Raw genomic sequence first — 23,346 nt, forward strand, 5'->3', positions numbered from 1 at the left:
TCTATGCATAGAGCATGTCCTTGTAGATATATCGCTACTGGTTGGGTGCCGTTGCTATGTGCCGCATATCTACTACCCCATGCATATTTAGCTCATGTTTACATCGACATGGACGAGAATAGAGTTATGAAGAGGTCCAGAACATATTTGGACACGGTCTTCTAAGTTTTCTTCTATGACATCCATAAGTGTAAGTATGCATGGATAATTTCATTACTCCACCCTTCCTTACATCTTATCGAGAGAATTTTATACCAACTGTTAAGTCCCACATCGATCATTTCACTCCAAGATGGGGGGGTGTTTCTCTAAATGACTTTGACGCGTCCATCGAGAAACAAGCTACGGCAATTGCACCCTGTGGTCATGGTGCGATAGATTGGACAATGAAATCAAAGCTATCAATACGTGAACAAACCGAGGCAACAAAGTACCAAACGAAGAATCGAGCGCAGATGTTCAACCTCTTTCCAAAAAGGTTGATGTCACTACAGAGAGCGGCCACCTACGTAAAAATATAGCAGCTCTTTCTACGAAGGTCGATAAAAGTATTACAGAGATCAGTCACTGGAAAGCAGAAGTTCAAGCTCTACCCACCAAGTGTCAGGGTGTCCTCGAGCCAGAGGTCAATACTATGAATGCAAAGTACCAGGCCCTTTCTACAAAGATTGACAATAGTCTCAATGACAGCCCACCAGCTGTCAACCGGGGTCTTGCTATTGGACTATCTCTTGGTCTAGGCATTCCTCTAACCATAGCTATTGTTTTCCTGTGTTCCATGTGGATTCATCGCAGGTATGATTTCTACGGGCTTTCTTCTGAGAGGGATGGCTAACACGCCACATTCTATTAGATATCCATATATACCACAAGACATGAATAACGAGGAAACTGAGAACTATATCAAAATAAACAAGGCAACACGACAGAGTAAGTTCTACGCGAATTCAAGTTACCTATGGCTATATTCTGACTAACGAGCTTTTGATCAGAAACCTTCACTGAGAAGCTCTGCAATCTTTTTGAAGCCATTAGTTTCAAAAAGAGACCAATTGTCGGAAATTTATGTTATGAGCAACACGCATAAACTTGGAACCTTGACTGTTTGTGCCCTAATCGTGCTAACTAAGTTCAGGGGCAACCCCTTCCAAGGTTGTATCCCTTTTCGGACGCGACCTTGCCTCTCTATATCTTTTAAATGTGATATCATCCATTCTTCTTTTCCTTTTCTCAATTTGACCCCATAGACTATTCTTTCTTCGCGGCCGTACTAAAATTACTCATAGTTATCGCTCTAAACTGAGTCAAATCGAAGTATCCCAGTCACAACTTTTCTCCCAAATTTACTAAAACTTTTCGCAAATTCCCAAAAAAATGGCAGTGAGCGAGGGCCTAGCTATTGACCTTTCTATTTGCTTAGGAATCCCTGACCATCGCGTTGATAATATTGGCTGTGACTTATGGCCGTCGCAGGTAGGTATCTGAACGGCTCTTTTTATGGATCTTACTAGCAATAGTTGTCTATCTAGACATCCAAGGCTACCTGAGCCTGATGCTTGCAAAACTCAGGATACATGAAACTGGCTCAATCTATACCACACAACCCGTCCACGTATTAAGCACCCTCCCGGGCTGTTTTTATCTATTATTTCTGACAGAAGCCTTGCAGAATCCTTTGTGGAGAAGATCCGCACTATCTTGGAGTCCCTGAGGATACTCAGGAATCTCGTGGCTCAGGAGGTGTATATGATGGAAGATGGGGCTAAGGTCCTGAAATGATACTATGGACACAGGAGATGAATGCTTTGCTGGGTAAAAGGACAAGCAGGTATGGCGTACATACGCGTAGGCGGCCTTTGGCGCTTTGATAACATTTGGAGCGGACAAGCTTTTGCTTTTTGATGTAGCGATTAGCTCAATGGTATTGCTGTGGTCGGCATAGCTAGTATACATCGTAAGCGCGTTAGTACTCTATGATTTATCGCGTATCAGTAAGCGAACAGCTGCTAGTTTTGTTTTGGCATTGAGTGCTCACCATGCCCCGTCTAGTATTTACGCGGAATTGGCGCATATTGTACAAAATAATCTGACCACTTAAGATAAGGTCAAAGCCTCGCGATATTGAGTATACTCTCTCTCTCTCTCTCTTTCTACAAAAGAGATTTTCTAAAATTTCCTATAGCTAGCCTTCTATTTAATGAAGAATAGCTGACATCTTACTGGATAAAAATTGTGAATTTAGTAGTTAATTATGAATTTCAATGGTTGTCATTGGAAGTGACTATTATATATATATCTGAAGAATGTGGTTGCTACAGCACCAACGCCGCGAATATCGATCGAAATCAGTCAAAAAAAAAAAAAAAAAAGGGGACCAAATGGGAGCTTATCAATAATACATGAACGTATTTTACCCATGTAGAATCTAGGTCTGTACAAATAAAAACTTGAAGTTGCGAAGTCAAGCGGTCAAGCTTCTCACACGTGGGATGTTTCATGGTCCGGAGATCGGACCCATCCATCTCTGCGAATCGGGACTATCGCCTGATTATCGCCTGTGCTGAATGGCCCATGGAAAGCTACTAAAGTTGACTAGAATGCACGTGGGGATAAACCCGGGACTATAGAAAATGTCTATGTATCACAATATAGCATTCTGTCGTCTGAATTGTTTGGTAATTGAACTCGAGAGGCGATGGGGAAATGTATCCGAAACAGCAACGCGAGGTGGGGATCTTTTGAGTCGGAGGTAAATCTACGGAGGTAAATCTACGGAGTACGGAATACGGTGAGCAGAACTGTTTCGACCGCCAGTTCGGATGTTCAATAATAGTAACAGCCCACTGTAATAATACTAACGGCCTCCGTAGATTGCAGATGCCTTCGTACCTATCTTGTCAATACGAACTCGGGTTAATTAGATTGCGTCATGACCTTGGCTGGAACAAACACTTGAAGGCGCCAAGTGAGTACCTAGAGAGGGACACCTTGTGTTTTTCTGTGAATATCTACTCCGTGCTCCGTACATAATGAATACTTAGATCTCCCAACTCGCGCCAGATGGACGGGCCTGTGTACCAAATAACGTCGTCACTCCCGGCTGAATTACAATATTGCCGCCCGGGGAGATGATTCCATTGCCGCCACCTTAAGAAATCTCATCACACCCCCGTGAGGACCGTAAGTGCCGAGAATGACAGGCCTTACTAGAATAAATCCTGTATCCTGTGAAGCTCATTTTTTTTCCCGATGTACATCGTGCACGAGCTTTGAAGCAAGGGCCATGGCATGGGACATTAGGTGGAGCCTTCCCCAAATAGGACACACGGCCGAGCTACGCGGTGTCCACCGAGAGTAGGAAAAAGCAAAGTGAAATCGCGACACATTCTTTTTGGGTATTAGAAGTGATAATCATGAAAAAGCAAGCTGAAGGAAAAAAGGGCCAAAAAAGAAAGGAGGCGATTATTAAAATGAGGCGAGTGATAATGTGGGCAGACATGCAAATGCAGCTGAAAGTGTACGGGGTATGTATGATTCAACTGCTCGGATTGGGGGGCCTAAGGGTAGTACAGTAGGAAGTAGAGGGGATAATGGGAGTAAATTGTTATCCACAGATATAGTAGATGGCTATATTAACCAACTCTAGTTGATTAAGAGAAGATTGAAAGGAAGAGAACACATACTACTGTACGGAGTACAGAGCAGGAAGGTCAGGTATACTACTCCTGGGCCAATGCGTCATAGTCTCGGGTCGCACATGACGAGAGCTCGGGACTACCGGATTTGTTTTTATTACAGTATTGTCATATGAATACCATTGGGGGCCATTGGGGCGGATATGGAGGTTTATGAACCAGTAATGATGTGTATTGATATGTAATATAGTGTAATATCGCAGAAAAGGCGGCATCAACAGCGGGGAGTAAGGCGGTCGCTCAGTCGGCAGCCAGTCAATCTCCTACAAAACTGCCCCATCCGCCCTTTTTCCTCGCCTTTCTTCCTCTGCCTCTTCTCGTTGGTTGCCCGCCCTCTCCAGTTCATCCTCCAATCGCACAGTATCATCTCCCCCCTTTTTACATCATTATTGGTGAAACCCTGCCTTGCATAAGGTCATTACTTCTCTATTGGTCTCGATACTATAACTGGGGTAAGTGTTATATACAATTTGCTTTACTGCAGCATACTGTACTCAGTACTCTAGTACTGCAATTGTATGCTTCTTTTTGCTTTCCCCTACTATTGCTTTTCTTTGTTTGACCCTTTCATCTTTGATCACAATTCTTCCTGGCTAAAACACATGTCACAATTCACTTTTGTATTCCTGTTTTTATTCACTCATTTTTTTAACACCATTTGAACTACAATTGTATCCCTATATACCTCCTGTACTGTCTTACTGCCGGTACTTGTATACTTTGGCGGAACTGCCCGGCTTGACATCAGTGGCTCCCACAGGACCACCGCCTTCTCTCTCGTTGGCACGATTCCCATCTCCCCCCTCTCTTCCCCTCTGGTCAAATCATCTTCTACCCTGGGATCCCTTGATTGCTTGGGATTGGAAAGTCACCTTATACCCGGAGATTATCCTTTCTATTTCTGCCGTGCCTATTAAGGTAATCGCTAAGCTCCAATCCCACGTTGCGCGCGCTTTGGCTTATCTCGTGGCAAAACAACGCGTGCTAAACCAAAACACACTCATTTTCACTTTGACCTATCCTTGCTATTCCTCCTATCATTGGCTCTTCTGATTTTACCTATGCGCGCGATTGCGTTTCATGTTTCTTTTCGTCCAATCTGCACGCGTCCCATTTACATCTTCCTCGTGGGTATCCAGTTGCATCTAACATATGACATAGTGTCGCGCAAACTGATCTCCTTGGCTTTGGCCTGTTTTAACCATCTTCACTTTGTCTCTGCTCTGCAGAATTCGATCGACAAGGTACGTTTCCAGCTGCAGCTTAACTCCCGCGTTGCCAACGCATACATTCTCCCCTCTCAACCCTGACCGGTCTAACCCGCCCCGGATTCCCAAACCCCCCTCCACTTGAACCCTCTGTATTGACAGCGCATTGGTCGTTGCTTTATCGCGATGATTGGATGAAATGTTAAAAATGCTAATGCTAGCCCATAGTGTTGGTGCGTGGAGCCTTAGTGAGGCGCATTCCGACACCAACGCCCAGGCGTTATCTGTCGCAAGTCGAGGCTGTTAGCACCGCCTGGATTCTACGCTAGACGGTGGCAGAGCAAGGTCTCAGAATTGCATGAATGAGGTATCCTGCCGACCGTGCTTCAAATATACTGCGTAGTCTCCACATCTACCATCATCAGGTCTGCTCTGACTTGACAACGCATCAAACCGACGTCTAGTTGAGGCACCCCGGCACTGCTGCACCGCTGCATCACAGCCCAACCACGTTACACCCGACTGTGGGCGTAAACAACTTTGCACAAAACCAAAACCCTCCGCAAGCCGCTCGAGATTACTCTCGACAGAAGAGTTTCTATTGACGAAACACAGAGCAATATCAGAACGCGCCTGCAATTTAAGGTACGTGCCTGGTCCCAGTTGTGTTGATTTGGTTCCCCATACCCCCACTCGCCAATCCAGTGACCGCTCGGCGATGCGCTCTGCTGACGCGACGCCCCGAGCCTGCAGACAATTTGTCGAATCATCAGTCACCTACCCCAGCACTTGTGGTGACTCTTGTCCCTCATTGCGCGTGCTCTGCGATATCGTTTTATTACATCTACCAAACAAACGTCGCTGTCAACTTTTGACATATTTGACCAACCACCCCAAAGCAATCCTTTGGATCTGATTGGTGATCTCCACACACAGTCGCCACTTTCAGATCGATCCACTGAATCGGCGCCGCGCCCTGTAGTGTGACAAGATCCACTTGTCACAACTCGCCAGTATGGAATATCCTCCTCAATATCAGCAAGCCCATGGGCAACATCCACATGCCCCCACTCACATTTCCGGTCCTTATCAAACCGGGCCACCAAACGCCGGTCCTCCTGTTGGGTCGATGGCCTCGCCTACTAACGCCCAGGCACCCATCCAACCTCACTCAACCCACCAATCCTCTCCCATTGTTCCGTCGCAACCTCATTACCAACAAGCACAGAATGGACCCGGAGCTGTTCACCAACAGATGAACTTTCCCCAGGGCTATGGTGTCCCCGCGCCCATGGCTCAGGGCTACGGCATCTCACCGACGCAGGCTGCCGCAATGGCTACTGCAGCTGCGTCTGGGCAGTTCTATCCCCTTCACCAGGACTCCATGGCCGGCCAGATGCCTCAGGGCTCCCGAGCCTCACCACGTATGGCGAACATGCAAATGAAGCAGGACCGTGACCCCCGATCGCCACCACAGATGCAAAACCAGATGCCTCCGATGGGATCGCAGGTTCAGATGCCTCCAAACCAGCAACTTTCCCAACGTCGTATGAGCCATGTCGGTAGCCCCAACGTCCAGAGCGCACAGCCCGTCATGAGCCACGTCGGCCGGGCCTCTATCGCTGCACCACTTCCCCAGGCTCCCGTACAACAGAACCAGCCCTCACCCGACATGGTACCCGGCGGCAACCAAGAAGAATCGCCACTATATGTGAACGCCAAGCAGTTCCACCGGATTTTGAAGCGCCGCGTCGCCCGACAAAAGCTCGAGGAGCAGCTACGTTTGACATCAAAGGGTCGCAAGCCTTATCTGCACGAGTCACGACACAACCACGCCATGCGAAGACCGCGTGGACCCGGTGGACGTTTCCTGACTGCAGATGAAGTGGCCGCCATGGAGAAGCGAGAAGAAGTAACGGGCCAACCCGTTACCTTTGAGGATCTTAGCAAGCCGTTGCCAACCGAGAATGGAGGCGGTCAGAAGCGCAAGTCAAGTGAAGTCCAAGGCGACGGCTCAAATTCTTCCAAGAAAACGAAGGTCAACGCCAGCGCCGATGGAAGCGAGGGGGACTCCGCCGAGGCCTCGGATGAGGACGGCTAATCGCGCTCATTTTCACCCACAAGACCGTGAACGCTACATCACGTCTTGCTGAGGTGGCTCGCGGTATTGAATTTTCTTTGTTTTTCTTTTGTCGTCACGGCTTTATGGATGGATGTCTTGGACCTTTTCTCTAGCGAGCGATGTGTATGGATGCCCCCCCTTTCTATGCTCTATGCCCCATTTGATGTGCTTTTGTCTGATATGCTCTTGTCTCACGTGTTTTTTGTCTGATGTGTTTTTGTTTTTTTCGCCTATCTTACCCCCATTTGCCCCTGATGTCTGTTTATATTCGCTATGCTGGGACGATTTATTTCTTCTTCATTCCCCCTATTGCCTATTCTATATCCTCGATCCTCTTCATCAATGGTGACTCTCAATTCGTGGGAGACACCTTGTACAAGAATGACCGTTTCAAGCATCGACACTTTCTCCCTTGAAAGTGATATGTGAGACTGGAGAGATAGCATGCTCTGCTTTACTCTGCCTGGAATTGTCTTGCCTGTCAACCCTCATATTCCATGTAGGGTCTTTGAATGGCATTACATGGTTGTGCTTGATATGCCACCTTATAATCTTCGACAGATAGCAACTTGCTAAATATTCCATCTTCATCCAGATGTGCCATCTCCATCTTTCTGTCCCCATGCTTATATCCACTTTCATGTTTCTATTATGAATATGCTTCTGGCAATCTCTTTCATCATCTTCTTCTCCTCCTCTTACATCCCCCATCTCCTACTCTTCCTCCTTTCATTCTGTTTCGGTGTCTCGTGTTGCGGGTTTATGGGTCTCCGGCTGGAAATTTTAGAGAGGGTCTCCATCACTGGAAAAAACAGATCGGGATATCGGTTTTCGAAAGACTGGTTTGTTATGAATATCATTTGAATTTCAGTATTGTTTCCTTTTTTTTTTTTCCTTCTTCTTTTTTTCCCTTCTTCGGTTCTCGTGTTTCGGTTAGTATTTAGCAAGGCGATGAAGGACATGGAAATTGGATTGTAGATTTTGAATTTATGGATATATTGTGCTGATACTTATACATGCACTATCTTGTCTTTCTCGATCTTTTGTATGTTCTGTAGGATTTTAGAGATTCGTGTTTCTCTCTGGTAAATAGGATAATTTTGGTTGATAGCAAGCTGTGAGCGTATATATAATTTGTCTTGGAAGAGCAATTTCATACATGCAATATTATGTACCCTATATATCATGAATTTGTTTTTGTGATATCATACCCTGAAGGCTGAGACTGGAAATAAGATGCGTCGACCATCATTGGCGCATATGTACAACATATGATGCTGAGTGGACATGACTTATGTGGGTCAGGGCGCTTTGGCAAGGGAAAAAAACACGGACCATAGGGAGATCATGCTATATTGATCGGGAATTGCATGGGTCTATAGGTTTAGCAATGGTGACTTGATCAACTTTGTTTTCTATTGTTTGCTGTGTAGCTAGACGATGCCAATTCCATCCTCTTCTGGCCGTTAACTGGATGGATTGCAACAATCGAGATATGAGAATCTGAACTTTTACTTCGTATACTAGTTTGGAATCTTTTTTATATTCAAGTTCAGGCGTGCTCTTTTATTTCGCCAGACTCTAGTCTTTGCCGCGATAGGGAAATTGAGATATGGAGGGTGCGACAGAAAGGGGTATGAGGGAGAGACCTGGGGAGGGAAAAGGATTCACAAGAAAGTATATTAAAGCGGTGGCCAAGTGGAAATCGGAGGTGCTGAGTTTTGCCTCCACCGGGAAAAGCTGGGAGTCGTCTTTGGCTGAAACATGGAACGTATCAAGAGGATGGACAAGGAGGAGATAACGTCCTTGCTGTTGCTCCGGGGTCAACTGAAGAAGTTTTTCACGTTGCTGGAATATCTTGTCCTTCAAAGTCAATCGCGTAGGCCCCGTGGAATCTGGGAACCTTCCAATTAACCAAAGTAGCAAGGTCAAACAGCGATTGTCAAGCGCAAGATACATCAACAAGACCTGGGAGGCATAAAGTCATGATTGGACCAGGTGTGCAGTGTTGATATGGATTTGCATAGGCATGAAAGCCCCCACCTGGTTATCGAACCATCCAGATATCAGACTTTGAAACCAGCCTCCAGCAACAAATACATTTATGACACTGTTGAATAAATGCTGGCCAAGAACTTTGTAGTTCACTAGCTTCATACAGCTTCCCAATCCATGGCATCGACCATGAACCCCCAGTCTGCCTCCGTGTTTGACCCCTCTCCAGTGACCTCATCCGGGCGGATGCACTTGTCGACATGCTCCTTTGCCCGAACATACGATTCTTCTAATCCACCAAAGATATCAGAGATGATCCCCTCGAAGTCAAAACTTGCAAGTGTCACAATATCCTTTCTTTCGCCTTGTTTTTCTCTCTCTTCCGTAGTCAAATCGGCAGTTTTCCACCTATTGCGTAGTTCCTTGGCCTTTTGCAATTGTAAATAAACAGGGCCACCGCCAAGAACTGGGGATAGTGGGGTTGATTGCTCCCGCAAAGCCTCTAGCACATTGGCATGGTATCGATGAATACCAACCGGCCGACCGACACCATCCCCAGTATCTGGTGGTCCCCGAGGCGAAGATGTGACGGAGATATTGAAAACCGCCAGTAAATGGACAATGGCACGTTCAAGCAGAGCATAATATTCATGGAAATCAATCTTGAACATTATTTCCGCGTGGGCGATATCGTCTGCCGATACCACATCGCTCATTTCCAATGTTGCAAGGCGGTATCCTTCTGCTAAAAATGGAAGCTTCCATCTCAGCCTGGCGACAATTTTCATAAATCGTGCCAATTCCTCGGCAGGCGGCAGCAAACGACCATCTTGGGATGTAATAGTTGCCGGGCGGATGCTGCTGTTACCGGGATTGGAGTTATTGGAGTGCCAGTGCCGGGGAGTATTTTGACTCGCCGGGTATCGTTTCCCCCCGGATCCGGGTGCCCAGCGAGAGTTGAATAGACCCGACATGGTCGTTCGATCGTAGGTAAAATGTGGCGTGTTATGCTGGTGTGATTTGGCGGTCGTGGTGGTCCTGATCAACCAATCAGCGGTTGGCATGGGCCCTATCAGATATTGTGCCTGTGAAAGACATGTGGGGAGAGAGTTGAGCTCTCACAACGGGGGGTTTCTTTTTTTTGCCTATCTTTGTATCTGTCATCTGTCAGGATTGGGAGGAATGTATACCTATCCATAGTAATGGTATGTATTACCGCATTGTATCTCCTGTTCTTGTTGAGTCTTGAGCAGTCTTGTGTAGTTCGGCATGCCATTGAGTACCATATCTACACTCCGTATGTATGCACTGCATTTTCTATCGAAAGGTGGAGGTGGTAGGTTTACAGCGAGTGGACTTTGACACAGCGAAGCCGACCTTCTTTGTGTGGTAATGACTAGGCCAATGAGCTCTGAGTGTCTAAAACGAATATTCTTTCAAGATTGAATGTCATCTAGACATCGCCCCCCCATATTTTGTCTTGCTGTAATGAATACGGACCTTGGAGCGATCTATAACAGGAAGACTGGGAGTTCTGAGAACCATACAGACCTGTTATACAAGTGGTCATTGCAATGGGACATTTTACACCGACTATTCCATTGATAATATGTATATACATAATCCCCAAGGAATAATTTAAAAGGAAGGCGCCATGTTTTTTTTATTTCTCCGTGCCCTAGGGATCTATGCATGGATGTATCACTTCGTTTGTCGGCGCTAGCTATGTAGTGAAGCGAAAAGTGACCTGGCAATCGACATAAATGATGAGGGGCTTAAGGAAAAGTAAAAGGTTGATAGGCCGTTGAGTGGAAATAAGTCGCACAACACCGAAGTAGCCTTCCATGAAGTAAATTATTGACACGATTGAAGTTTCCGGGCATGCTGATTGTTGCGGGATGTTACTTCGTTCATCCATATTGGACTGGCTGACACGACTCACACTTTTTCCACTCGAAGCAACTTTCTCTTCCCCTTCCTCTCCTCATTTTATTCCTGACTTACCAAAAAATTCTCAACTCAGCTTACCAAGTTAGGGCAGGCAATTGTCATTTGGACCTCTAGGACCCCCGGGGCTGTTGCTGAGAACCAATCAGCGGATGTCAGTCATCCCCGTGCCGCTATACCCTTTTCGGCTAAGCGCCCAGCTCTCTCCAGCTTCGTCCGCCTCCTCGGCTTCTTCCTTTTATCGCCAACTGTCGCGTTTCGCTCGAGGCTTCTTGTAGGTGGCCCTCTTCTTTCTCCAATTCGCTTTCTGTTTATTCTTTGGCTTTGTCCCTTGCCCTTTCTCTTTCTATCAGCCTCCGCTCCTCTGACCCTGCTTTTTCATTCCCCTGCTTCATCTTCTTTTCTTCCATTCTAAGCCGTGGCGCTAGCTGCGCATTGCTGGACTTTGTGGGCTATGACTCTTTATATGCATAACAGCATTGGCTCTGCCCAGCAGCCTTCTTCATAATCTCTCTTTGCTATCCGAAATCACCTGCTGCCAGCATGTTCCAACCCCCTGCCAAGTTCCGGGGCGGACATGTCGCCAGCGGCAGCGTGTTCTTCTCTCTCTCTTTTCCCTCAACCCCTGCCTATGTTATTCCTCGTGAACTGCCCAGCCGCCACCATCGCTATTTCGCTCCATGAAGTTGCTTGGTCTGATGTTGACGATACCAAATCTTAGCTCACCCTGCGGTTCCCGACTCCCTGATCGATCAACGCAGACTGTTCCGCTGCACTTTATCTACCTGGGCTGAGTCCTTGGTTTATCAATAAATTGATTGCAGCGAAGGCATTGAACATACTATCCTGGAAGGTTTAGAAAAATGGATTCCTACGACGGTTATGGATCTCCCGGAAGGAGCCGTGAGTCAGATTCCTTTACGGGGCGAGCCTCAGGGGAATCATACAGACGTCGGTCGCCAGGTAAGTCCATCGTTGAATATTAGTAGAGAGAGGTGGGCGAAATTGACTTATGTGGCCAGCCTCTCAAGATCGACGACGTGCACGGCCGCGCTCCCGCTCGCCCGTGATCGACCGGTACGAGCCTTCGGAGCGTCGTTCTCACCGTGAAGACTTTTACAATAATTCTCGGGAGCATGCTGCCCGAGAGCGTGAGGACCGCCGACGTGCCCCCTCCCCAACTGTGGCAAACATCGACCGCTATGTGCCCGGACAAGACGGAAGTGGTGGTGGCAAGCGTCCTATTCCGACCAACCCTATGCCTAACCCTCTTACACTCGATTTCCAAGTAGGATTCAATTGGTTTGCAGAGTGGTGGAGATTGGAAGAATCCGTGAATGAGGAGAAAGAGCGCGCCAAGAACGGCGGTCGTCGAGTCAAGGGCGAACGCGAGGCGCGCGAAGATCGCGAAAAGGAGCGTGCTCAAATCCAAGCAGCTTATGATACATACAAGGTTGATCTGCAAATTCGACTAGCCAGGCTGTTCGTCCAGCAGCACCGGAATGAGGAGTGGTTCAAAGAACGCTATGTTCCTGAAGTCAGAGATCCTCTTCGCGCCCGCCTCATGACGGTTCGACAAGGTGCATACGAACAGTGGGAACATGATATGGACAACAACCTTTTCAAGGACTTTACCCTTGAAGGCATATACAAGAGCGATAGCGACGGTGCCGGTGGTGTGGTTGAGAAGGAGGAAGGCGAGACTACGGCTACCGCTGAGACTATGGGAGTGCTTGACCTACTTCCAGTCCGCGGTGGAGACCTTCGCGACGAGGCTCTTGCGCAACCCGCGCTTCTTATAAAAACCCTTGCGCCCAACGTCAGCCGCAGCAAGATTGAGGAATTCTGCAAGGAACATCTCGGCGAGGAAGATGGAGGTTTCAAGGGCCTCAGTCTCAGTGACCCGAACCCCTCCAAAAAGTTCCATCGTATGGGATGGATCATGTTGCATCCTTCCACAAACACCAACACAGTGGAGCGCGGAGATGGACGCGATGAAGAATTCGAAAATATGGACCATGACGGAAGTGCCAACGGCGGTGTCACAACCAGCCCGGCTGAGAAAGCTCTCGAGGCTGTTAATGACAAGACCATCCATGATTCTGTCCACGGTGACTTTGTTTGCCACGTGGGAGTCCATGTTCCCCCTGCTCAGCCGCGCAAGAAGGCTCTCTGGGATCTGTTCTCCGCGCCCGAGCGAATTGATCGTGATCTCGAGCTGGCCAAACGTTTGACTTCCAAGTTGGACTCCGAGATGAATATCGCCGTGGATGGTTTCACTAAGATCGACGAGTATGTTGACGACCTCCGTGGCAAAGGAGAGCTCCAGCCCCCGGCTACGGGACCAGTCAGCGCGAAGAAGCAGAGAAACGGATATAGCGATGAAGGGGACGAAGGCGAGATTGAGGAAGGCGAAGAGAAGGAAATTCCCGAAGAAGAAGATGTGGATGATGAGGAACTTGCAGTTAAGAAGAAGAAGCTGGACTTGGTTGTTGAATACCTGCGCCGGGTCTACAACTTCTGCTTCTTCTGTGTCTTTGAAAGTGACTCAGTCCATGAGCTTGGCCGCAAGTGCCCTGGTGGACACCTTCGCCGTCCACGCACCGGACTTTCCACCCAGGCTAAGGAAGTGGCACGAGCCAGCGCTCTTGGCCAGCCGTTCCCAGCCAAGAAGAAGGAACCTAGCGAGGAAGGAGAAGATCTCTCTTCACCTGTCCAGGAAAAGCGCGGCCAGCGTCATGGTTCCAAATCTGAACAGCAATTGCAGCGAGCCTTTAACTGGGTGAAGACCTTTGAAGACAAATTGCTGCAGATCCTGGAGCCGGAGAACGTCGATCTTAGCAAGCTCGGCGGCAAGCCCGTTGACCAGGCGCTTGAAGATGAACTCCTGAAGTATATGAAGCAAGAGGACGACTCCAAGTACCGGTGCAAGGCGCCTGAATGTACCAAGCTTTTCAAGGCCGAAGCCTTCTGGCGCAAGCACATTGAAAAGCGTCATGCAGAGTGGTTCGAGGGAATCAAGAACGATGTAAGTGTGCAACCATCTAACAATGCTTCCCAGTATTAACAATTATCACAGCTCGCATTAGTGAACGCCTATGTCTTGGACCCAGCCCGCATTGCCCCATCGCGATCCGACGCCAACAGCAATGGTCACTTCCCCCTTGGCTCCGGACAAGGCCACACCGGCACTCCTCGTGGATTCAGCCTTGCCAGTCTGCCCTACGCCCCCAATGGAAACATGCCTACCTTCCCCCCAAGTGGAATGCCCGGCATGATGGGTGCACACGCAGGTGGCTGGAATGGAAACGCAATGGGACACGACGGTGGTCTGCACCAGCCCGGCCCCATGCGTCGCGGCCAGAACCGCAACAACCGACCCGGTCCGTACGACCGTCGCCGATTCAACGGCAACGGCCGACTGAGCCCTCCTCGCGGCATGCCTGGCATGTATGGTGGTGGTCGTCTCCCGCCTCCTGGTGTCAATGTTCCAGCTGGTCATCCCGCAGCCATGGCTGCCGCCAACTCATTCCCAGACTCTTCCAGCGGAGGTCCCATGGCGCCGCGCGAAGCCGTCCAGGGTCGCAGCCTGAAGAGCTACGAGGATCTAGATGCAGTCGACGCATCTGGCAGTGGCGAATTGCAGTACTAGTTGCAGCTGCTGATATGATCACATCTTTCGCTCTTGTGTTTTTCTCTTATTCTTTCTTTTTCTTCTTCTTTTTCTCTTTTCCTCCAATTGGCGACCTGGCGCATCGGAGGGACCATCGGAGGTTCGCTGACTCCAACTTGCTCATTTATTGAATTCAATCATTTTCATTGATCTCTACTTGCGAAAACATGGCTCTTATTTTTTTATCTCTTTGTTGTTTATTATCATCTTATCATCCCCAACGGAATTTCTTTTTTTCTTTATTTCCCAACATGTACAATAACCCTTCTATCAAAATATGAAATTGAGGATTCAAAAATATCAAATGACATTCATTGCAACGCGTATTGGGGGGTATCGATATTATAAGTTTACAATTCTCAATCAAATATTAAACACAGCCCAAATCCCCTAGCCAAACATACTTCCTAACCAATAACCATCTTCTACGGCATTTGGATAACAACCTCCTCCCCGGAATCCCGCCACTGAACACCCATCCCACGAATCCGCCGCTCACTCGCCAAGAAGAGCAAAAGGTAAACGTGCATAGCAACCTCACCCCACGCATAGACTTTAAGAGAGACGTACGTGTCAGACGAGAGCGTTGACGGGGCCGTCGCAGCCTCGAGGATACACCAGACGCCCCATCCCGCACGGCCGTCCCTACCGACGAAGTCTGAGAGAAAAGACCAGAAAGCATGAAATAGCGGGTAAGGCCATACCCGCATGATCTCCGTTGGCTCTGATTTTGACTTTGACTTTGGCCTTGAAGTTGGGCTTTGAGTGGCATTAGTGGTTCCAGATTTTGGGTTTGGGTTTTGATCTGCGAGATCGTCTGAATCTCGCTCTCGGCTTTGGGGGTTCTGAATAGCGAGGTGCACGAGCCAATAGCCCCGTTCTAGGGGGTCGAGGGGTCGGGTCTGAGTGGATGGTTTGTAGGTTCGTGCTGGGTTTAGACGCTCTGTGAGCATTGCTAGGGTTGAGGTTATGTGGGTAATGAAAGGGGCAGTGGAGATTGGGGGTCTTGGGGGGTGGATTTCGAGAGGGAGAGTGGATAGATTGATGTGATTCGGGGTTTGGTTTTGGGTTGGGGTTGGGGTTGGGGTGTTCGCGGGCATGTGATGTGAGGGAGTGGTAGTACGAGTGATGGGGGGATCTGGACCTTTTCCTTGATCTGAGCTGGATACTTCGATAGGGATTTCAGGGAAACCAGTGGGGATGCTAGTGGGGATGGACAGTTCGTTCTCGATGGGGATGACCCCGTGAGATGTAGCGGGCTGGTCCGTTGCAGGAGAATCTGCAATTAAAATTGGTTGCGCTGGATCCGGTGAAGCCGGGGCTGTGCGATGTCTTTTGGGAGGTGGAGCGAGCTGCGATGGAGGCGATAGTTCTGCACGAGATTGCTCGGCGCGAACTAGTTCCTGGTCGATCTCCGGCTGGGAGTCTGGGATGACGCTGATGAGGGACTCTAGGGAGTCGGGATGATTTGAGATGATGTGCTTGCGTGGAGCTGGGCTATCTTTCCTAGGGAGCAAGCGAGGATCCGAGGATAAGGTCGTGTATGCGGGCCGGGGCGCCTCCCGCAAGATTGGCGAAGCCTCGTGTTGAGTCGTCGGGGACGCCGAGAACTGTACGGCGGCATCCGCGGAAAAAGGGTGCGTATTGTCTGCACTGGTGGGAGGTGAGGAGTTGGTCTCCTCCATCAATGGGTGGCGTGAGGCACACTGGAAGTCCAAGATGGCGGCGACTTGGGCCCTATAGCGGGCATCATCTTGTGCGGTGCTCGCTGCGGCGATGTGCACTAGAATCTGAGACTCGGGGACTTGGATCATTTTCCGTTTTTATTGGAGCGCCCATTGTGATATTCGATGCGCACTAGTGAGATTCAGGGTCAGGGATTCATAGTATTTGTCAAGGAGGATAGGCCCTGGGTAATTCAATATGGGAGAGACTATTGGATGTGACTGGGAGTTCCTCCAGGGCGGTGGGACGAAATGATTGGCCAGCCCACTCGACTGATCACACTAAGCTTCGCACGTACCTGGTACTTGCCAAATACTTGTGTTGTAGTGAGGCAAGAGAGGTTAAATGTAGTACCAACCATGTACCTTTAGTTGTCATGACCCTATTAACGCGTCGAGGATGTACAGTGTTCAATATTCTCTGTTTCAGGTGATATGGGTCTATTTCAGTCTTTTTCAGTTAATTCAAGTTAATCCATACGGAGTACTAAATACATAATATACCAGGGTATCCCCAGATGTACTTCGTATATTTACCTTACAACTCAGGTCTCACGGCCGTTTGATTATGTGGAGCCCTAAGACAGATCGAACGCCTTATTATTTTGTATTGTTTTGTATTATTTTATTGTAGTATTTTATTATATTATTTCTATTTGCATAAAATCAGTTAATAAGAACAATAAAATATAAAATATAAAATAAAATGACCTAAAAAAAAAAAGGAGTTGTACAAAAATCGGCTCTATCCACTTTCTTCCCTTATATGTTGTACTCTTTAACTCTCTTCTTCCGATCTTCACGGACTAAGGCTCCATACCTTCTCGACTCATTCTCAGACTTAACCTTCTCCCTTGCCTCTTCCCGCAAAACTCTCAAATGGCTGTCAGTGGTGGGGTCTACCCAATGGAACATGCAATGGGTTACTCTGGTGAGTTTCATTTTCTTTACTATTCTACTATGGGTGTTTCGCGATCGGGGGGTATCCAGCAGCTCTACATACAGATCACCAACATATCTGGAATGTACGGGTCCAATTAAACTCTGGTCCCTCGATCGCAAATGTGCAAGCTGGCGAAACTAGCGAACTTGTTGAACCTGGAGAGCCTGGTGAACTTGATGAAGCCTGGGGTTCGGGAATTATAGCGGGTTTCCCCGGTTCTCGCCACACTGGAAGCTATCCAGAGTCAACCCCTCCCCGACCACCGGCCCTGGGCGTTCCCCAACCAGAAACAGATATCCACTGTTTTTATCGCATTTCTATGGTCGTAGCTGACATTGTGGCGCCAATGTCTCTCCGGCTCGGCCCACGGCCCCGGAGTGCACGGTGCAGAACATGGTAGAAGAACCACAGACCCCATCGAGCAAAGGCTTCGGAGCCGAAATATTCAAGATCTTTGGAGGAGGTGGCAGTGGCAGCGCTGCTAGTGCCAATGCACCGAAGAAGACCACGCGAGGTGAGTGATCTGATCTCAGCCGTTCGATCGGATCACAACTAACCTTTTTCCAGATGGTCAACAACCCAAACGTCGCGGCCCCAAGCCGGATAGCAAGCCTGCACTCACCAGACGGCAGGAACTGAACCGTCAGGCCCAGAGGTACACAACCCGCGGATTACAATAACCATCGGGCTGGACTGATCCACATAGGACACATCGCGAGCGAAAGGAACAATACATGAGAGCACTGGAGACCGAAGTATCACGATTACGGGAGGCTTACACCACGGAGATCGCAGAGGCCAACGCATCAATCCAACAACACAAAGAGCTGATCCATTCGATACGAGAGGAGAACGAGATCCTGAAGGAAATTCTCGTAGCGAGTGGAATTCAATACGAAGCGGAGCTAGAACGCCGCCGGGCGGAGCGCCCACCGATGATGGCCTTCCAATCGAGCCCTCTCACTGTCGCTGGCAGCAGCACTGCGTCGCAGAGTGCGCCTCTCGCCCACTCCGCCAGCAACCACAATACAACCCCTGCAACCACGATCTCATCCGGCATGAGCCCTCGTGCGAATGGTATGGATCACTCGGAGATCTCGCCCGCGGTTGGATATGCGCCCCACCAGCAAGTGTACCACGCGGGTGCCGGCGAGCTTTCCATGAACATGGATCATTCATCGTGTGCGCCCGTCGATACCATGCAGCCCATGCCGGTCACGCGGGGAGGTGTCTTCGAAACGGATCCCCAGTTGCAGGTTGACTTCATCCTAACGTAAGGCCCACCCAATGCAATAGCAAACATACGAGCTAACAAATATATCCCTACAGACTTGAAGGCCCCTGCCGCGAACATACAGACTACCTCTGCCGACGTTCTGTCACAGAAGCCGACGATGAAGACATGCCGTTTTCTGGACACGCCCTGATGGCAACATGTCCACCGCCGAGCTACATTGCGAAAACAACACACGAACAACCATACCCACACAAGGCACCGGATCTCCCACACGCAAATCTCAGCACCCTCCTCAACCTCAGTCGACAGCTCGTGACAGAAGGACAAATCACACCCATCATGGCGCTGCAATGTCTCAAGAACCACGAGTTGTACCCAACGCTGCGACGCGATGATATCAAGATCATCATGGACACGCTCAACACCAAGGTCCGCTGCTATGGCTTCGGCGCTGTCGTTGAGGACTTCGAGTTGATAGATTGTCTGAGCAGCGTGCTCGGCACCAAGGTCGAGCTCGGCATGTCCGGCACAGTTGATGACTCAATGTATGGTTGAGCGGTTGGCCAAGCGCAATGAAAATGATTATGATTTGATGTCTGGAAAATCCTGTCTTTTTGTTTGTGTTGGCTACTGCCATGGAGTGACTCGGCGCCTTTGCTTGCTGCCTGCCTTTCGGTTTTGATTGTGCCTGTGAACTATTTCTTTTTCCATTCTTTACTACCCTTTTTTTTTGCCTTCCTTTCTTTCTTTTTTTTTTCTTTTGTCTTTTGTCTTTGATACTCCCGTTGAGAGGGTTGTATATAAATGGAAATCACCATAGGTGCAGATGATATCTTACCTGGACAATATATTCTTTTTTCTTTTTTGTTACTCTCTATGAACGATTATTCGTATCTCCTTCGATCTTCTAAAAAGCTGAATATATATTACTTTACTCTAATGGCGTTAGGTTTATATATACTCATATCAGCGCGTAAGGGTCTTCGATATGTGTATCCATACGTGCTAGAAAGATTATATATAAACAACATGCAAACTCAACCACGGCGGAAATCCTCGACGCATATAACCGTGAAAGCGTAGAAAAGCACCGAAAAGGCACGATGTTCCTTGTGTTTCCCCGAGAAAGTTGTACATAAGTTGATCACCCATCCACGGGCGTGTTACTCAACGCTATGGACATCACCTTTCGAGGTCTTTGTATCACCAGCAAACCAATAACGAAACCACATTACTAAAACAAATTATTATCAGTCTGTATAATCACCCTCGTAATAGACTTCTGCATGTCAAAACGCTAGGAACTTTCCCCTTGAACATATAATTCTACAATTACAGTAGGTTTGTGAGAGAGAAAGCAAAGCTTGTCTGGCAAAATGAACTTGATTGAATAGACTATTGGTCAGACTCTATAGTCAAAGAGTATAAAAGCATGAAATTTTAGGTCGAGTACGTATGCACATGGAAATGAGGAACATAAGTCATCAGGGAAAAAAAATCTACTCATCAGCCTCATCGGACTTCTCACCCTCCTTCTCCTCCTCAAGCTCCTCATCATCCTCCTCGAAAGTAGTAGCAGGGACGCTGTACAGACGGAGAACAGACTTGTTGGGGTCCTTGATGAGAACGTACTTCTTAACCTTCTCAGCGGGCTCATCAGAGTCGAGAGCACGGATACGGTCAACGATAGTACGGACGATACCCCAACCGTTACCGAGGTTAAGGTTCATCTGGCTAGCAAACTCGCGGGGCTTGTAACCAGCAACGCCGAGGACGACGTGGGCAGCAGCAGAGCGGGGGTTGACACGGGACACGAAGCCGAGCTTCATGCCGTCGGCCTTGGCGAGGATAGCCTGGGTGGTCCAGCGGGCAAGCTTGGCGGAGTTGTTCTTCATCTCGGTAGCGAGGACGGCACCACGCTGGGAGTTGAGCTTGCTGCGCCAGTCGAGGGCACCGCCGGAGCCCTGGGCCTTGGGGTCGAACTCGTTCAGGGCCTTGATGATGAGCTGCTGATCCTCGGTTCCGGTGGGACCGCCCTTCATGACGGCGTCGACCTCTGTGCGGACGATCATGGAGACGGGCTCCTCGTCGCGCTCGAGGGAGATGTCGAAGCGACGGTACTTGTAACCCTTGGAGGCGAGGGGGCTCGGTCTCCTCGGTCTCGTCGTAGAAGGGGTTGGGCTTGGCGAAGGAGACCTTGGACTTGTCGGACTCGATGAGAGTCTGCAGGGCAAAGTTGTGGTTGATGATGGTGGCTTCCATGGCGAGGGCGTTGGGGGTGTTAATCTGCTCCTGCTTGCCGGCGGCCTCGGCGGCCTCGAGGGGTGCGTCGATGGCGTTCTCGTTGACACTGACCATGTCGAAGGAGGCACCGTCGCGCTTGTCGAAGTAGATCTTGTCGCCCTGGTGGACGATGACGATGTCCCACGAGTAGACACTGCGGGTGGCGCACATCAGCATGGACAGGATATCAGAGGTGGCGAAGACGGTAGCGGCGTTCTTCTCGGAGAGCTCGTTGATGACGGGATCCTGGGAAGTAGTAACGTTGTAGGCAGCACGGTCGAGAGCTTGCATTCTGCGCTCGGCGTTCTTGACAGGGGGCTTGTCGTAGGACTTGTCGTAGTAGTGGAGGAAACCGTAGGTCTCGAGGTCCTCGCCCTCGGGGGCATCGAGGTTCAGCTTAGACAGACGGGTGAAGTCAACCTCCTCGAGCATCTTCCAGTCGGGGCGGATGTTGACAGAGGCCTCACGGATACGCTGGGGCTTGTCGTAGTCTCTCCAGCCGAAACGACGGCCACCACGGCCACCACGGCCGCCACCACGGTCGCTGAATTGGTAACCGCTCTGCTGGCCACGGCCAACATTAGGTCCAGCACGCTGGAAGCCACCACGTCCACCACGCTGGTTGGCAGCACCGCGCTGACCACCACGGCCACGGAAAACGGTGCCACCGCCACGGCCGAAACCGCGCTTCTGGACGCGAGTGTTATCAACGACGGAGAAGGAGGACTCGTCCTCGGCGGCAGCGACAGTGAAGAGGTTGGAGGTACCGGCGCCGTACACCTGCTGGTCTATTTGGACTGTTAGCCATTGCTATTCGACTGAAAGAGCCAAGTTGGTGGGGACAGAGAAAAAGTTGAAAACATACCTCTGAAACCACGGTTGTACTGGGGACGCTGGTTCTGACGCTCCTTGCTCTCAGCAGTCCAGTCGGCCATGCGGCCAAGCTTGTCGCCCTTGGAGAAAGGAGCGTATGGCACACCAGAAAGCATGTTATCGGCAGAGGTGGAGGGGCCCCAGGTGTCCTCCAAAGGGAGGGAGGCCACCAGGTCGGCGAGAGAAGTGGAAGGCATTTTGATTATGATGGGCAATTTGCGCTGGGCAACTGCTCAAAAATCAAAAAGGTAGAGGGGTTGGTTGATCGATAACCCCGGGGAATGTGGTGTGGATTAATTGAGGCGGGAAGTTTTTTGTGTCGCGAGGCTGTGGCGGTGTGGATAACACCGCCACAGGTGCACCGCCACATGTTTCCATATCAGCCCTGGTCACTCTGTCTTCGTCTTCGTTATGACTGGGATGGGATTTTCATCTGGATTTTTGGAGATTTTTGAGGGGCATTGTAGGTCCATGAGGATATGGACTATGGCTAACAATGAACCATTGTGTTTCGACTTCAAAGTTTACCTTGAGAATACCTTATCTCTTCCGGTTTCTTACACAGCATCCAATTGATAATTTTGACTTTATCGATTCCCCTGAAAGCCAAGAAGAAATGATTTGAGATGAAGACCTCAAGTTTTAGGCGACAGACTAAACCGAGGCATAACATCGATATCTACTTCCAATGTTGGATCCAATACGTTCACGTAACTCATTCAGGCAACACTTATCAAGATCATCCCAAACCATGACGACAATCAGGGGAAGCTGACATGTAGGAAATCCCAAGTGACCCAATGAAGGGCAATAGTCATCCAGATTGAATGCGCCCAGATCGAGGTTTACCAAGACCTTGGGACCATCACAATGTCCACCTCTATGATACCCGCGAGCTAGTTTGACATCGTGCAATCAACGGCGCGAGACTTATCTCGACCTTTTTCGCTTTGTTCGCGGTTGGATCCGGATCTACCGCAGTATGCGCTCTAAGGGGGATGGAAATGACAAATCTCAAATCAACTGCATAAAATTTCAGATTGCGGAGACTGCGGATGAAACTATGGAGTACGAAGTATAGAATTGATTTTTTTTTCAATCAATTGAGTTCTGGGGCTGGTTGATACATCGATCGGGTGACAGGGCTCTTCCAGTTCCTTACAGTGGATCGTCATCTTGGCAGTTCTGATTCGATGCCACAGGGAAGATCATCCCGGAAACTGGGCCCACTGATAAGGAACTCCCCGATCCGGAGACATGGAGAGGAAATAACCGGGGTGTTTGCCCCGCTGGCTATTGGACTTGTACATTGACTTGGCATTGGAAAGCCAGTCACTGCATGTCTTTCAATGATATTGAGCATGGACCAAGAGGGATCGACACCCAAGATAGCTCACTTGGAACTCATGCGAATCATGGATATCCACATTATGAACTATGTTGGATTCAATCTAAGGAACTGGCTCACTCTTCCAGTAGCAGGGACTGCCTCTAGCACTCTGGTGCCTCGGTTAGAGGTCGAAGCCTCTCATCTGGCCTCTAACATTGGGGCCAAATGCTATCTAGAGTTTCGCAGATCTTCTTGTTCACCGAGATGGACACTACTCGGAGAGTTCATGTCTACAACTCACAAATGGATATTTCCA

The 23,346-nt window shown here is 49.1% G+C and overlaps 7 protein-coding genes across 7 annotated transcripts; 4 read left to right on the forward strand and 3 right to left on the reverse strand.

The window, feature by feature from the left end:
- Nucleotides 1–266: 266 nt before the first annotated feature.
- N7487_009258 (uncharacterized protein) lies at nucleotides 267–835 on the forward strand (the record flags this gene model as incomplete). Its single annotated transcript, XM_056876988.1, has 2 exons — nucleotides 267–509; nucleotides 539–835. Coding segments are annotated over 2 exons (540 nt in total), but the record flags the coding sequence as incomplete, so codon positions are not given.
- A 5,083-nt stretch (nucleotides 836–5,918) lies between these two features.
- hapB (CCAAT-binding transcription factor subunit HAPB) lies at nucleotides 5,919–7,004 on the forward strand (the record flags this gene model as incomplete). Its single annotated transcript, XM_056876989.1, has 1 exon — nucleotides 5,919–7,004. One exon carries the CDS (start codon nucleotides 5,919–5,921, stop codon nucleotides 7,002–7,004), a length of 1,086 nt encoding a protein of 361 aa, XP_056725569.1.
- A 2,174-nt stretch (nucleotides 7,005–9,178) lies between these two features.
- Nucleotides 9,179–9,994, reverse strand: N7487_009260 (uncharacterized protein; the record flags this gene model as incomplete). Its single annotated transcript, XM_056876990.1, has 1 exon — nucleotides 9,179–9,994. One exon carries the CDS (start codon nucleotides 9,992–9,994, stop codon nucleotides 9,179–9,181), a length of 816 nt encoding a protein of 271 aa, XP_056725570.1.
- Nucleotides 9,995–11,830: 1,836 nt separating this feature from the next.
- On the forward strand, nucleotides 11,831–14,619 carry N7487_009261 (putative arsenite resistance protein Ars2; the record flags this gene model as incomplete). Its single annotated transcript, XM_056876991.1, has 3 exons — nucleotides 11,831–11,930; nucleotides 11,990–13,995; nucleotides 14,047–14,619. The coding sequence occupies 3 exons, from the start codon at nucleotides 11,831–11,833 to the stop codon at nucleotides 14,617–14,619; spliced, it is 2,679 nt and encodes an 892-aa protein (XP_056725571.1).
- A 446-nt stretch (nucleotides 14,620–15,065) lies between these two features.
- Nucleotides 15,066–16,454, reverse strand: N7487_009262 (uncharacterized protein; the record flags this gene model as incomplete). Its single annotated transcript, XM_056876992.1, has 1 exon — nucleotides 15,066–16,454. One exon carries the CDS (start codon nucleotides 16,452–16,454, stop codon nucleotides 15,066–15,068), a length of 1,389 nt encoding a protein of 462 aa, XP_056725572.1.
- A 1,246-nt stretch (nucleotides 16,455–17,700) lies between these two features.
- Nucleotides 17,701–19,099, forward strand: flbB (the record flags this gene model as incomplete). The annotated part of the gene is made up of 4 exons (XM_056876993.1): nucleotides 17,701–17,821; nucleotides 17,875–17,962; nucleotides 18,014–18,580; nucleotides 18,637–19,099. The coding sequence occupies 4 exons, from the start codon at nucleotides 17,701–17,703 to the stop codon at nucleotides 19,097–19,099; spliced, it is 1,239 nt and encodes a 412-aa protein (XP_056725573.1).
- A 944-nt stretch (nucleotides 19,100–20,043) lies between these two features.
- On the reverse strand, nucleotides 20,044–21,977 carry N7487_009264 (eukaryotic translation initiation factor 3 subunit D; the record flags this gene model as incomplete). Its single annotated transcript, XM_056876994.1, has 3 exons — nucleotides 21,693–21,977; nucleotides 20,666–21,615; nucleotides 20,044–20,637 (listed from the first exon to the last, which is right to left on the reverse strand). The coding sequence occupies exons 1-3, from the start codon at nucleotides 21,895–21,897 to the stop codon at nucleotides 20,044–20,046; spliced, it is 1,749 nt and encodes a 582-aa protein (XP_056725574.1). The 5' UTR covers nucleotides 21,898–21,977.
- Nucleotides 21,978–23,346: the final 1,369 nt, after the last annotated feature.

This window comes from Penicillium crustosum (assembly GCF_028827405.1).
Source record: "Penicillium crustosum strain IBT 35664 chromosome Unknown utg000004l_segment0_segment0, whole genome shotgun sequence".
Classification (NCBI taxonomy): domain Eukaryota; kingdom Fungi; phylum Ascomycota; class Eurotiomycetes; order Eurotiales; family Aspergillaceae; genus Penicillium; species Penicillium crustosum.